This window comes from Pteropus vampyrus, unplaced genomic scaffold (assembly GCF_000151845.1).
Source record: "Pteropus vampyrus isolate Shadow unplaced genomic scaffold, Pvam_2.0 Scaffold8, whole genome shotgun sequence".
Lineage (NCBI taxonomy): Eukaryota > Metazoa > Chordata > Mammalia > Chiroptera > Pteropodidae > Pteropus > Pteropus vampyrus.
In genome coordinates, this window is record NW_011888789.1 from 14,567,571 (window position 1) to 14,583,265 (window position 15,695).

Sequence of the window (15,695 nt, forward strand, 5' to 3'; positions counted from 1 at the left end):
GCATTCATAATAGTAAAAATAATACAGTATTATTTGTTCATATAGTATCTAATGGTTTTCAGAATCATTTCATTCATTTTTCTTTGGTTTGTTATAATTCTGAAGTGGACAGGGTATCTACATTTTATCAATGAAGAAATAGAGACTCAGAAAGATGGTGAGCTATATGAAATGTTATATTACAGTAGGAAATTTTTTATGTATATTATTGAATCTTGGGTGCTATCTTTTGATATTTAATATTCCTATAAGAATGATTTTTTTCACATTTAAAAAAATTGAGGTGAAATTTACATAAAATTAACCATTTTAAAGTGGTTAATTTGGTGGCAATTACTGTACTCAGTGTTACATGACCACCAACTGGACATAGCTCCACATTTTCATCACTCCAAAAGGAAACCCCATACTCATTGCGCAGTTCCTCCCCTCCCCCATTTCCCCCTCTACCAGCCCCTGGCAGCCAGGAGTCTATGTTCTATCTCTGGATTTACCTATTCTGGATATTTCATATAAATGGAATCATATGAAAAGCGCCGTTTTATGTCTGACTGGCTTCTTTCGTTTGGCATAACGTTTTGAGAATCATCCACATTATCACATGTTTCAGTATTCATTAAAAAAATGACTGAATAATATTTTGTATCTATACCATAATTTGTTTATCCATTGCTAGGCTGTTTCTGCCTTCTGGCTATTGTCGGTAGTGCTGCTGTGGTGTACATGCACTTGAGTACCTGTTTGCAGTTACATGATTTCTAGTTCCTTGCTTAGGCAGGGTCTGGAGACCAGCAGCACGAGTATCACCTAAGAGCTTATCAGAAGTGTATATATGTGGCCCACTCCAGACCTACTGAATTAGAATTTGCATTTCAGTAAGATCCAGGTGATTCATATGCACACTAACTTTTGAGAATGGTAATCTAATCAATCTTTGGACTCGTTACTAGAGTATTTATTTTAATGAATCAGAAAATGTAATTTTCTTAAATTTCAGTCCAAAAAAATCTTCAGTAGAGCCCAAGGTTTCTTTGGATCATATAACATTACTCCTGCTCTTTTGCCATTGTGAAAAACGTACACCAGTATAGAATCAGTAGAATAGATAAACTTTTAAGAGACAACAGTGAGTGATGTCTAGCTTTTATTCAAGTTATAAGCAAGTAGTTAATTCATAGACCTATGGAAATCCTTGCTTTTAAAATACAGAAATAGGAATTATCAGCTAGGTTTCTTCTGTAGTAGCTAAAATTTTTTAACTTGGTCACTTTGGGTGGGACAAAAGGCCTAGAATCCATGTATATCCCCTCCTCTGCTTTGAAAATATCCCCTAAAATTAATATTTTAAAATTCATAGCTAGGTAAATCTTCTTATTGTGACTCTGTTTCAAAGTAAATCTTTTTGTGACTCTATTTCTAAATATACATTATGATTTTTAAGGTAGATTATAATTAAAAATGGAAAATTCATTAAATATATATTGTTGAGCCAATCCATAAGACGGTAATCTTAAGCTATCAGAACCTCTTTGCTAACTATATCTTGAATATCATTATTTTGGGGCACAGTGATTTAAAAGTGGTAATGGAAGTAATGTGTGTATGTGTGTGTATATATGTGTGTATCCATTTTTGACCTCAAAATTTAGAATCTCAAGAAATAGATTTGTACTTCTTATTTTCTAAAGGTGTGTGTCAAAGGGCCCGATGGCTCCTGTCCTGTGGGGCATCATGGATAATTACACCTTGGCAATATGATAGAGTAAGGGCTGGGCTAGGAAGAACTGATATATACCAGTAAGGGCATAGGGTGCCTCTGTAAGAGTGTCTGGTCTTTTCTCACCCTCTAAAAAGAGTTACTGCTCTGAGTTGGTATTAATGAGCGTGAGAAATGAATACTAATTTTATCAGCGGGAATATTAGGTACAAGTTGGATTTGGCCAAACTAGTTTTAGATCTTGGAAAATATGCATCTGGGTATCCATGTATACATCTAAAATACACCTCTACTTGTTAGTGTTGTTTAATAGCAATCTTTATTTTGCCTTTTTTTAGCCTCTTCATCTTATCCTAAATTGGGCTGATATATATAATTTTGGAGCTAGACGAAAGCTCAGAGATATATTAATTCTGTGGGTCTCTCTCCCCCAACTACACATTGAATCACTGAGAAAGCATTTAATTGGGAGCACTAGAATTTCCCCCAGAGATTCTGATTTAATTGGTCTGAGGTAGGCATTTTTAAAAGCCCCCCCAAGTTATTTTGACATTTGCTATCAAAAGATGGAGTCTGATTCACTTCCTCTTGAATGGGGACCTGCCTGATGGCTTGTTTTTAATAGCTAGAATGTGGCATACGTGATGCTGTTTGACATGTAAGATTAGGTCAGAAATGGCAATGTAATTTTTGTCTGACTCCTGGAATGCTTGCCCCTGGAACCCTGCTGCCGTGTTGTGAGGGAGCCCAGGCCATTGGTAGGTGTTCCAGCTCACAACCCCAGAGAGGTTCTGACAACCAGCATCAACCAACTGCCCCACGCAGGAGTGAGCAAGCCTTTGGAGGAGTCAAGCTCCCAGCCTTTGAGCCACTCAACTGGGGCCAAACTCTGTGTAGTTTGCAGATTCCTGAACAAAATAAATGATGGTGTTTTAAGCCACTGAGTTATGGGGTAGTTTGTTATGTAGCAATAGATAACCAGACAAATAATGTAATATTAAAGAATTTTAAACATTTATTCACGTCCTACAGTTTACAATGCCTTAAATTTTTTTTGTATTACTTTTCAGTCTTTGGCAATATGCATTCATATTTTGTGGTTGTGTTAATAGCATGTACATAAAATTTTGTATCTTTTTTTCTTGGGATTCTATCAGCCATTTTTGCATTTTACTAGACAGTCTTCATAAAGATTATTCAAACTGGATATCCGATAGTCCCTATACCTGTGCTTTTGGCAGACCTGAATAAGCCCGGCTTAACAACTACTTTCCCATTATTTCCTTTTTCTATATGAAAGAACTTTGATATACCCACCAAGGAGAGGACATAGAGAGGATATGAATGGGTTGTTGTCTTTTCTGCTTCCTCCTGGAAGACATAACTCAGTGTGTCCTGTTAATGCTGAGCTGCAGAAGATCACTGTGTGCACAGGGTGGTATGCTGTTTAAAGTGTCTTCCTTTTCTTAGTGTTTGTGCCTCAGATTACCTTCAATACAGTAGTGAAGGTATTATATGGGGTAGAATCCCTAGGAGTAGACTTTCAAGCTAATTGAAAATGATTTGGAAAGGGGGTGAGAAGAAAACCTAGATATAAAGGAGAAAGATGAAAATAAGTTGCCTGAGTTTTCTTGCCTGATGTGAAAGGGATTGTTCAGGTAAGGTTAGAGAGATGGTACAGTTATAATCTGATTGACATTAAACTCCAAAGTGGAATTGATTGGTGGAAAGTCATAGAAACCAGTGGTGGTTGTGAGGATATTGAAGAGACTCTACAGATATTTGGAATGTGGTGGGATGGGCGTGAGTTTTTAAGTCACATGGCCCTTAGCTTGAAATCGAGGGCTTTTCTTACCAGCTCTAAAACTTGACCTAAGTCATCAGACTTTCCAGTTGGCTTCCTCATCTAGAGAGTGGGAGTAGTCATACCTATTTCATGTGATTATAGTGAAAGAGATCATTTTAATCAGATATGTCCTCCCTGCTCCATTGGGAAGGGTGATTTTAACATAACCTTAAGTAGCCTAAAGGACAAATTCAAGATGAGAATGTGATTGTCCTGGGAAGAGTGATTGTAAGTAGTTTCAGGTTTTATTTCAGGCTTATATTTCCGTATAGAGACCTTGATGAAAAGAAATATTGGGAGTTGAATTAATTAGATGCAGCCCTTATTGATTACCTACTAAGTGCAAGGCACTCTATTAGACTCTGCTGGAATGCAAATATGGATAGGTTATGGCTCTGCCCCTCATTATAGTCTAGTCGGAATATGCATACGTAACTGATTCAGAATGTGATGCCAGTTAAAATACACAAGCAAAGATTAATCTGACTGCAAGAATTGGGCAGGTAACATTTCTTATAAGAGTTGGCATTTGAATTGGATCTTTAAGAGGCGGAAGCATTCCTGCAGATTTGTTTAAAGACAGTACATAGTTCTATAGAGAAGAAACATTGGCTGCATTAGGTAGATTATAAAGCTGAATATTTCCTTAGGCACTAAGAAGCCATTGAAGGTTTTGGAGCAAGGAAGTAACGCGTTCAGACTGGCAGCATGTGTTCAGGTGGACTGGAGGAAGGAAAGAGCAATTAAATGGCTGTTGCATTAGTGTGGGCAAGGGAAGAAGCAAGTGGATAGAAGTAGTGACATGACAGGAGACAGCTCTAAAAGAGTGCCATTTCAGGGGAGTATTGATAGGACTTGGCGACAGATGGGAAGCCTGAAAGCTTGGGTGACAGAGGATAGAGATTCCAGTACCCCAAGAGGAGGGCCAGAGGATGGGGAGCATTTTTAGGGCTGGGAGGAGGTGTGCTGCCTTTAATTCTCAACATGCTGGATAGTGAGGGCTGGTTGAACTCGGTGTGGAGATGACCAGAGGGTGATTGGAAGTGTGAGTTTGGCACTTTAGTGAAGTCAAAATTCTTAGATATGACAGTAGCTACTTAGAAATTACAGCTGAATCAGGGAGAGAAAAGAGTTGTTAAAAGGTGTATAGCCTTTTCATGGGCAATGGAAGGTGATGGGTAATGGGAGCCAGATTTTTTTAAGGGTGTGATTCTTTGGGTACACCCAGTTCATGGGGAAATGCAGTAAAGGCTGAAAAGGTGGGGAAGGTTTCTGCTGAGAGATTAGTGTTGCTAAGACTGTTAGACCTTACCCATGTGGTTAGTTCCTAAATTGTAGTGTCCAGTAGAATGACTAACTAGCAAAAATGCACCATCGAACTATCTGCATTTCACCTGCCAAGGTCTGTGTTGGGTTTAATGTTACCTAAGAGTGCAGCATTATTAATGCCCTTAATTGGTCTCTGTCTGGTACAAGCTGAAAAGAGAAGAATTTAGTAGTCTGATACTGGCAGTATAGTAAATGGCATCTCACAGGGGAAGGCAGAGGAGATTTGTAGGGAAGTGAACTCTGAGCCTAGGGATTCTCAGTTTTATTCTGGATATCTAAGCACTGCACTTCTTAAAGTAACAGCTCAGAGAAGCCAGTTCTGTAGTTATCAGATCTTGCTAATTGCAGCTCCCCTTTCATTCAGTCTTCTGTACCAGGGTGAAGTAATCCAGCTGTTCCTTAACAGGCTATTCTCAGCTAACAACCAGGTTCCTCCAACCCTGCTCTCTTTTCCCGTATTCTTGTGACCGGACAACTTTCTTAAACATGGAAGCATTTTGTAATGTACCTGAAGTTTGAAAAAGTAAAGCTAGAAGTACAAAGCAGGAAGGCAAGGGGATGTTTATGACAGAGCTTCGTTATAGAGCCAGGAGACATGGAATGTCATTTAACCAGTACCTTTTCAATGAAAACAAAAAATCACAGCCATCTTGAATTTTGCATAGTGAAACAGTCCTCACAGACATGAATTCTAGTGCTCAGAAAGCCTGATGGTCATATATTACCTGCCTGTCACATCCTAATCTAAGTATCAGAGTTGCCAGTACAGAGCCAAGTCTGAGTCTGTACTGCTTCTGTACTGTTTTTCTTATTCTGATTATGCTTTCAATAGCAATACAGAGTTTTGGCCAAAATGGAAAGCCCGAAACTCTGGTTGAGTGACCTCTGAGTATGCTAGGGTTGTTGTAAAAGCTCTTGCCCTTTATTCACCTCTTCCCTACATGGAATTCACTTTCCTCCATTGTAAGAGTTATATTTACATTTTCTTGTAGAAAAGATCTAAGAGTAGAGCCAAAAGACATCAATGGCTAAATATATGAAACGTAGAAAGTGGGTTATGTGAGTTTTCTTGCCGTAGACCTTTTTTGAGTGGATGACTGTAAGCCATCTGTTTTTTCTAGACAAATAGCATTTAAAGAAATTTTCAGATGTGGTCAGGTCACTGATTAAACTCGTGTCCTGTTTTTGGCTCTGCTAGACCATGCAGAGCAGTCTTGCTAATACTTCAGGCCCTGCCAGCAAAATCCACAAATGCTTTGGGCAATGTGGATTTTGCTGTGTCATGGAATGATAGAGTTCTTGCCCACCTTGCATAACTGTGGAAAAAAAAGTTTGAAAAGACACCTTTCAAGCTATCTGTCCTATTTCTTTGACTCACTGTGGACATAACTTTCTGTTTGGTGATAACATATTCTAGTAGGGAATAAGCGAGCTCATGTTTTCCCACTCTCATTATTTGATACCCAGCCTCTGGGTCTCTTTCTTCAGTTAAAAGGATTTTAATGAGGAAGGAGGCTCTAGGAACAGCCTCTTTTCTGGATCTTTTCCAGAGTCCATTATTATTTCAGTAACAATAAGGACAATTAGGGCGTTTTGCAGTTGTCCAACATCTGTTACATATGTATCCCATTGGATTACAAGTGACCTCATGATGTATGAGGTTGATGTACTGTCATCCTATTTTGTAGATAGAGAAGACCAACATTCAGTGTTGGAATGAGTTATTTAAGGGACGTAGTTATAAGTGTCATATTTGGGATTTGAACCTAGATTTTTTATTTAATCTCCAAATATTATTTTTTTCTAACACTTTTTCTTTTCTTTTTTAACATTGAGCCACTCTCAGGCCTTTCTATATATTAAGTTCTGGGGTCCTGTTAAAAGTTTACTTAGCAGACGAATGGACAGCCCAGACATACATATTATTTAAATCTTTTATCTGCTTGAAAACTAAAATTTTTGCTTTATTGAAATAATTTGGTATGTAGGCAGCATTGGGCGGCAGGCAGTAACTTAAAACTTGCTTGATGTTGCTTGAAAAGCTGCTGTTTGTCAGTAAAGAACAAGTGAGGTCTGTGTACTGCAGCTAGGGAGTTCCTTAAAGAACTGGAGACAGATTAGTCACTGAGAAGCCGGGCCTGAGGAACTTACCCAGGTTCCTTAGTTTACCGTTTTTTATTGTAGATAACTTAACTTTTAGACCTAGTTGTGGGGTGGCAGGAGAAGAGGGAGTAGGGAACTGCTCTAGGAGGAGTCAAGTTTACTTTTAGAATGGGTGCTTTCTTGGCTACAATCTGATCTCAAGTAACTGGTCTTGAGGCCTTCACAGAATGGAAACAGAGGCATTCACTGAATGAAAAGGATCTCATTCTTGTTTGTGGCTGTTTTCCCCTGCAGTGGGCGACCTTGAGAATGGAGAGAGGAGCCAAGGAGAAGAACCACCAACTCTATAAGCCCTATACCAATGGTAAGACTGGGTCTTGATGCTTATCCTAAAAGGTCCCTTTGAAATATATTTCCGAATGCTTTTAATTTCATGCAGACTCTTCAGTGTGAAAAAGGTAGATTATGTACTCTGAGTAGTCTTAGCATGCTTTCTCCCAGCATGTTTCTTGACAGGGTGTTCTCTTTTGCAGGAATCATTGCAAAAGATCCCACTTCACTAGAAGAAGAGATCAAAGAAATTCGTCGAAGTGGTAGCAGTAAGGCTCTGGATAATACTCCAGAGTTTGAGCTCTCTGACATTTTCTACTTTTGCCGGAAAGGAATGGAGACCATTATGGACGATGAGGTGACAAAGAGATTCTCAGCAGAAGAGTTAGAGTCCTGGAACCTGCTGAGCAGAACCAATTACAACTTCCAGTATATCAGCCTTCGGCTCACTGTCTTATGGGGCTTAGGAGTGCTGATTCGGTATTGCTTCCTCCTGCCACTCAGGTGAGTGCAGGGCGTGTGGGGGACAAAGGGCTGGAGCTGCTGCTGCCTAAGCCCAATGCATGATCTGCCTACCTACGTCTCCCTGCTTTGTTTTCCCACTTTAGAAAGAAGGATAGTATGATTCTTTTACCAGCCAGTCCTTCTGACCCTTGGTTATTATCCTTGTAAGGCCCTTGGATTCTCTGCATATCAGATAGAAATAGTTAGGTTTCTAAAGACAAATTGTCTAGGTAGACTAAACACAGGGAAGAGGAATATGATGTGCTTTCTGGCCACTCCTCCCTGGTCATTGCTAATTCTTTCCTATTGCTTGCCTCTTTAGTACAGAGGCAATATTGATCTCTCAGCTTTCTGCACCATGTGTTTTCCGAGTATGCTTTGCCAAATGCTGGTTCCTTTCAGGCTCTGTCTACTTCCTGCTGCTTCACAGAGAAGCTGTGCTTCTGACCATGGTTTAAAGCAAAAGGGAAGGGTAAGACAGCAGGACAGCATGTGCCTGAAGACAGAACAGCCAGGTTAAGATTTCTGGCTGATGCCTGAGGAAATAGTGTCTGCCGAGAGCCAGATCCACAGTCGCTGTCAGCTGTCAGTTTGGAATCAGAATGATCTCTGGTTGTGATAGGCCTGCCAGCATTTCTAGATGGAACCCTAGTCTTGGTCCTTCATCATCAGATCGCGATGCCCACTTTCATTTTCACAAATTTAATTCTATATATGGTGTAAGGGTTTGTTTGCCGTGTTTTAATTTGTCTTCTTATTACAGGATAGCTCTCGCATTCACGGGAATTGGTCTTTTGGTGGTGGGCACCACTGTGGTGGGATACTTGCCAAATGGGAGGTGAGTAGCATGAGAGTGACCATGTCTAAAGGGTACTTAGTTCTGGGAATGGTGGCTCTGATATGAAGGTCAGGCTGCTCCTCTGGGTGCAGCCAAACTACAGAATCTTAGGTGGATAAAATTACCCAGTAATAACAGTGGTGCTACCATTAAAGTCTTTTATTTTTTTTCTGATCTTGATCTGTGACTGTTCTTTTTGCCCTCCGTCCCTTACACTCTTCCCATTTTAAAGAGAAAAGGGCTTGCCGATTTTACAACGTGTTGTTTAATTTCAAACATTCTACTGTGTTGATAAATTGGTAAGAGAATAAGAAATGTAGGTAGGGCTTTTTGTTTCATTTTTAAGGAGAAATTTGCCCCTTCTGGGAAATTTTGGAGCTGGCAAACCTCTCTTCTTCCCAGACTAATCAGGAGGTTAGACTCTGGCCTTTGCCCTGCCTCTGAGTACTGATTGGGAAGGAAAGGAATCTAGGAGACTCACCTATGCCGAAAATTCTAGGGCTATGAATTCTGAACCCATTAACTTAGATGAAGTTTAAGCAAGTCTCATCATTGCTTTGTTTCCTTGTATGTAGACACAGAGGTGCTAATACCTTATAGGGTTTTACCATATACATTAATATTTATGAAAATACTTAGCAGTCTTAAAGGGCAGTGATAGTTAAATTGTTGGAGTCAGCAACTTTTCCTGCCTTCCTGCATGTAAAATAAAAACAAAAATCTTTGTCTCATTGTTGCAGGTTTAAGGAGTTCTTGAGTAAACATGTTCACTTAATGTGTTACCGGATCTGCGTGCGAGCCCTGACAGCCATCATTACCTACCACGACAGGTGAGGTAACTTGGTCATAATACAAAGGGAAGTGGCACTGGCAAAACACGACGTAATTATAACTAGCCAACGGGGGCTTTTCTGAATTTTCAGAGTTGATTGAAGCTGGTGAGGTGAGGGATGAGTTCCAAATAAATTGTTTCACTAATTTTTGTTGCTTTGCTTACATTCTAAACATAGGAAAAACAGGCCTAGAAATGGTGGCATCTGTGTGGCCAATCATACCTCTCCTATTGACGTTATCATTTTGGCTAGTGACGGGTATTATGCCATGGTAAGACTTTACTTCTGCTTTCTTGGGGCAAGACAGGGCAAAACTGGTCAGGTCTGGGAGGCTTCTGGACCTGTCACCAGGCTCACTCTTAACGTTATAACCAGATAACATGATTTTATGCATGGGCCCCAACATAGATTATTACCTTTGGTTCTGTTGCTTTTGGGAACTCCTTGGGACGTTGATAGGAAATATACTGAGCAGAGTAACTGAGAGTGTGTTTGGAGATTAGACTTTGGATGTGTACGTGGCATGGAAAGGGATGAAGATAGGAAGAGAGGATTGGAAAAGGCTGGTATCACTACCGTTATTCCTTTGTCTGAGACTAGGTGGGTCAAGTGCACGGGGGACTCATGGGCGTGATTCAGAGAGCCATGGTGAAGGCCTGCCCTCACGTCTGGTTTGAGCGGTCTGAAGTTAAAGATCGCCACCTGGTGGCTAAAAGGTAAATCAATAAAATACTATTCTGTACAACCAGTTAGAGTAAGCACTTCAGAGGTAGTTATTTCTCCACAATGAAATTATAGTGTCTTCTACACTGAGATTATACTGCTTTCTTAATAAAAAGTTTTTTTTCTAAAACATGGAGTATAAAAAATATAGAAACCCTAGTATTATTTACCAAGTTAGTAATCTTTCTAAACCTTTCTTATTTATTGTACCTGTTGTAACAAACAACATATGCACTTTTAATGCTATTTTAAATCTCAAAATAAATTCATTATCAAAAATAAAACCAAACTTATAGCAGCGGAACAAAATGCTTCTCTGTTTTCAAACTTGGAAAAATGATACATCTAGTATAAGTAATGACAAGAGCTTTGCAGTAAAATGAGAGGAATCAAGACTTAACTTCCATAGGGGCAAATGAACTCACCACAAAAGTCCCTTTGCTGCTTCTCTCAGGGTTGAGGTGTGAAGCCAAGTGGACTTCCTAACTAGCCTGGCTGTTAGAAAGTCCAGTAGCAAGCATTTATTGAGGGTCTTCTTTACAAAGCCCTATGGCAGATGTGTCCTCTAGATAGTCCCAAGTCTGAGCAATGCCCTCTGTGCACAGACTTTAATACTTCATTCAACAGTTGTATGAATTAAATAGTAGTCATCTGATTTTCCTTATAAGTTTTATCTTTGTGAGATTTAGATTGTGGGTTTAAAAAAAATAGGGTCCTATTTGTTCACTTGCCTTTATACAACATTTAGTGTCACATCTATGTAAGTTATTTATAAATGCATTTTGGTGACAATGGACATAAGGCTGTCTGACCATTTGTTTTATTTTTCTCTTCTGAAGACTGACTGAGCACGTGCAGGATAAAAGCAAGCTACCTATACTTATCTTCCCAGAGGGTAAGAAAGTGTTTATCATCACAGAGCGCTTTTGTCATGGGGAGGCCATACAGGATGAGAACTCTGGTGTTGCCTTGGAACCAAGTCCTTCAGCCTTTGTTGGGATTATTATTCCACTGAATAATGTTATTTGTTCTCTTTAGACTGGCTGTGGGACTAAAACTTCATAAGAATTCAGAATTTGGACTAAGAGTGCCATAGTATAAACTTCCCCAGTGCAAGAATCCCTTCTATAATGTTGTTGACAGGGTCTTTCAGATTCTTGTAGAGTTCTTAAACCTGCCACATCTGCTGAGTGTCTCTGGCCTTTTATGTAGGCTGGTGTGTGTGAATCAGGGAGTGGTCCTGTAATAAGAGAATAGGAAGCAGTACAGTATTTTACTCAGCTCTGTTAAGTGTTCGTTCATAAACAAGGGAGAGGGCAGATATATCCTGTTTGAAGAGTCAGAATTCTTACTATATTTGGCCCTTAAACTCCTAATCTCTGGGGTAAAGGACCAAAAGAAATAGCATTTTACTCTCTCCTGCATTTTAGGAACCTGCATCAATAATACATCGGTGATGATGTTCAAAAAGGGAAGTTTTGAAATTGGAGCCACGGTTTACCCTGTTGCTATCAAGGTACAAGACCTCTGAGGGTGCATGTGGTCATTATCGCTGCTGCCATGAATGGAACGCAGCAAGAGAAGGTGGAGGAAGGAGCTGATGTCACCATCAGCAGGTTGATCCTCTCTAGTCAAGCAGCCTGGGCTGGGCTGGTATGGGTCGAATGCTAGAGGAGGAGAATGCAGCATTGTCCATAACCCATTTAAAGGGACCGAGTTGTATTTGAATCAAGAACAGCCAGATTCCAGCCCACACCTCACCACCCCCACCTGATTCAGGAAATGGCAAACACCACATAAGCTTTATGTATTTCTCCCACTTTCTTCATAAACCTAGCTGGAATGTAAGGTACTCCACCCGAAGAGGTGGCTTACTGCAGTGGGTGGGGGTTGTAGCTGCCCAACTGGATTTGTGGAGAGGTGTGGATGGATGGGTGCAGATGTATCATCAGTTCTGAAGGAAGAAACAGCTCCACTGCTCTGGGTTGTAGTCTCATCTTACATACCAAGAATAGTTTATAAAAATGAAATGGATCTTAAGAGCTTGTCTAGTCCATCCCCTACCTTTTATGAACGTATAGCTTGACCTTCACTCTAACCTGGAGAAATGGGATTCAGTTAGCAGTCAGTTTCCCTTTTTTCTTGTTCCTCCATCTCCCCCTTCACATCCGTCTGTTTTTATAAATAGATACATAGAATTATTTTTAAAAGCATACAATTACCATCATTATTCTAAAAAACACAGGCAATTGTAAATATGTTTAAAGTACTTAGGTTGAAATATCAGGGTAAAACTGAGTAAAATTTGAATTGTGCTTAGAATTTATCTTCATACTTTTGCAAGGATCTGTTGTCTGCGGAACATCCTATAGAAATATTTTTTATTTTCATCTTGCCAGCACAGCTAGTGCAGTTGAGGAAAGAGATGCTCCTTTTGGTTGAGCAAACACTTACCAGCCCTCCCACTTTTACCAGGTAGGCAAAGCACCAGGGCAGGTATGGCAGATGAGTAGTGGCTGCAGGGTGACTGACCAATGGGTCAGGGCTGCTTAGGTGACTTGTTGGGGATGCAGTGTCTGCTCTGGGTGTAGGAATGGGGAGTGTTGTTCGCATCGCATGCATGCCATCCTGCATTTAATATACTGAGAGTCCAGTGCTTCGCCGCCGTATGTGTTTATTAAAAACAAACTACTAGATAGAGCCCTTTTGCTCGCTCCAGAACATTGGTTCTTGGATCTTAGCTGCCTCGGCATCCCCTGGAGGGGTTGTGAAACTGCAGGTGGCTGGGCACCACACCCACATTTCTGAATCTGTATTTCTAACCCGATCCTGAGTGCTGTTCACCCTGCTGGTTGGGCGCCACACTGTGTGAGCCCTGCTCTCGGGCAGTGGTTCTTAACCAGTTTTGGAACATGGACCTTTGGGACAGTTAACGACTCCTTTCCAAAGAAGAAGGCATGTAAATTTTACATATAATTTCATTCCGTTCACATATTAAAGCCCACATAAGATTAAGAACTGCTCCACGAATGCTTTTCTAGATTTTGGGAAGGCTTTGGTAACCAAACTTGGATAACCTTAGCAATTTCAAGGTTCTTATTAGATTTCCACCAAAATTAAGTCATTATCTGATTGTGAGGAATTTACTGCTATTTTGAGCATTTGTCTTGGAATAGAGAATCAGCCCTAAACACTCTGACATACATCACATTTTTAAATGTATACAGTGCTTTATGACAACACTTCAAATCATATCCATTAGCTTCTGTTTAAGTCATTCTTGTCTACGGCCATGCCACCCTGAACACGCCCGATCTCGTCTTATCTCGGAAGCTAAGCAGGGTCAGGCCTGTTTAGTACTTGGATGGGAGACCACCTAGGAAGATCAGGTACTGTAGGCATAAGAAATAAAAAATAACAAAAAATAAAACTCATTCTCCCTTATTTCCTTTTATTATAATGTGAACTCATTAAGTCTTCTACAGTTAAATTTCTTAATTTCTATAATTAAATCTAAGTATCTTCATTTCAGTAATCTGGTCCATAACTGGATATAATTATCCAGTTTCTTTGCTGAGAATCAGAAAATTTAGGCTTGAAAGGCCTGAAAGATTATATAGTTCATACTTACCCCCACCCCCTGGAGTACAAGAGTCCTCACCACAGCCTCCCTGCCTATGTTCCTTCTCTAGCTCTTGCAGGCAAAGGGCATTTTTCACGCTGGTGGCAGCTTGGTTCTGTGGGGATAACTCTTGAAATTCTGTTTCCTTTTATCTTTCCACTCTCTGGCCCTAGATCTTTTCTTTATAGTTACACAGTCAGTCTGATGTCACAGTCAGTCTGATGTCTGTGATAGCCCTTCAGACATTCGATAACAGTCCCATGATTCTTTGTTCAGGCATTCTCAAGGACTTGGTTCCTTTTGTTGCGTCTTACATAACTTCGTCCCGCACCTCTCCCCCCTGCTTACCTGCCACTCAAATTCTTCTGTTTGGGCAGAATGAGGGTCACAACTTTGGTCACATGTCCCATAAAACACCATTGAAATAGAGTCTTTGCCCCCATTAGAGTCGTCAGTGAATGAAAAGGTCTGATAAGCCTGCTTCTTGGCAGGAAGTGGAACACCTGTGTGGTGGAAACACTGAATGTCAGTGCATGTCTACTCACCAATGATTTAGTCAAAGGGGAACACATAATTAGCTTTTTTAGAAAGCATATCATAAGCTTTCTGATTGTTCTCTCTTTGGTCTTGAGCACTGGAAATGATATTTAAAAGTTAATAGTTATGTAGGAAAATAAATTTAAGGGAGGTACATGTAGAAGTATTTATGAGTGAATGACATGTCGAGTATAAGGTTTTTAAGAGGAGGGAATAGATGAAATAAGTAGGTGAAATCTTGGTAATGAATCTAGGGAATGGCTGTATGAGAGTATATTATGCTCTCTGATTTTGGATATGCTCGAAAACTTAAATTATAGATTATATGCACCAATGAGTGAGTAAGATGTGAAACTAATCAAAGAGGGAGGACACTTGTTTGAAGAAGGCTGGTAGGGGAGACCTCCCTGATGATCTGCAGCAGAATCTTGGGTCAGTGAGGAGAGGTTAATGTTTCTAGAGATCACAGCTGCCCACATGTAGCATTGCTTAAGCAGTGTTTGTGGAGGGGGCCTGGAAACAGCTTTCTAATACTGATAACTGTCCCAGGGGATGCACTGATTATTAGAACTACCGACCTCTTACCATCCAGCTTCCCATTATTTTTCAGTACGACCCTCAATTCGGTGATGCCTTCTGGAACAGCAGCAAATATGGGATGGTGACGTACCTACTGAGAATGATGACCAGCTGGGCCATTGTCTGCAGTGTTTGGTACCTGCCTCCTATGACCAGAGAGGTAGGTACCCACAGCATGCAGGTCTTCACTTAGTTCTCTGTGACTGTGAGCCTGGGTTGAGTGGTCTTATTCACTCTTTCTTACAGACAGATGAAGATGCCGTCCAGTTTGCAAATAGAGTGAAATCCGCCATTGCCAGGCAGGGAGGACTCGTGGACCTGCTATGGTGAGTCAGAGCCAGGTTTTAGCAGCTGAGTCTAGGAGAATGTGAATTTCTGATGGAGCTGTTGAGTCATTGACTCTGTTTACAAAGACCCCTCCTCTCCCTAGTGTGAGGAATGAAGCTACCAGCCCTGGAGAGTGAGCAGTTTGTCTCTGTTCTCCTAGTTCCAACTCAGAAGTGCCCTCTATTACCTTGATCTCGGGGAACACGGGGCCCAGGATGCTTGGCCTGAAGCAATTGATTCTGTGTACCTCTCTGGGGTTTGTATCAGTCTACCAGAGCACCTACATAGTTCTTGTCTCTTTAGGTCAGGGAGCCCTGATGCTAATCTGGAAACCTCATAGGAAGACTGGGTTTTCTGAGCTCGTGTATTTGGCAAAACTAGACCATCCTTAGAAAAAGCAGAAGTTT

General features: G+C 40.5%; 1 protein-coding gene and 1 pseudogene across 2 annotated transcripts in view; both read left to right on the forward strand.

Moving 5' to 3' along the window:
* GPAT4 (glycerol-3-phosphate acyltransferase 4) overlaps positions 1 to 15,695 on the forward strand; it is a 34,090-nt gene that overhangs the window by 14,546 nt on the left and 3,849 nt on the right. For both annotated transcript variants that reach the window (XM_011372719.2, XM_023519733.1), the window contains 10 exons: positions 7,290 to 7,359; positions 7,529 to 7,829; positions 8,593 to 8,667; positions 9,408 to 9,497; positions 9,678 to 9,771; positions 10,101 to 10,216; positions 11,063 to 11,118; positions 11,654 to 11,739; positions 14,993 to 15,121; positions 15,208 to 15,287. In XM_011372719.2, the coding sequence (XP_011371021.1) occupies positions 7,290 to 7,359; positions 7,529 to 7,829; positions 8,593 to 8,667; positions 9,408 to 9,497; positions 9,678 to 9,771; positions 10,101 to 10,216; positions 11,063 to 11,118; positions 11,654 to 11,739; positions 14,993 to 15,121; positions 15,208 to 15,287 (1,097 nt within the window). The remainder of the gene's footprint in view (positions 1 to 7,289; positions 7,360 to 7,528; positions 7,830 to 8,592; positions 8,668 to 9,407; positions 9,498 to 9,677; positions 9,772 to 10,100; positions 10,217 to 11,062; positions 11,119 to 11,653; positions 11,740 to 14,992; positions 15,122 to 15,207; positions 15,288 to 15,695) is intronic.
* LOC111729235 lies at positions 13,506 to 13,624 on the forward strand (annotated as a pseudogene).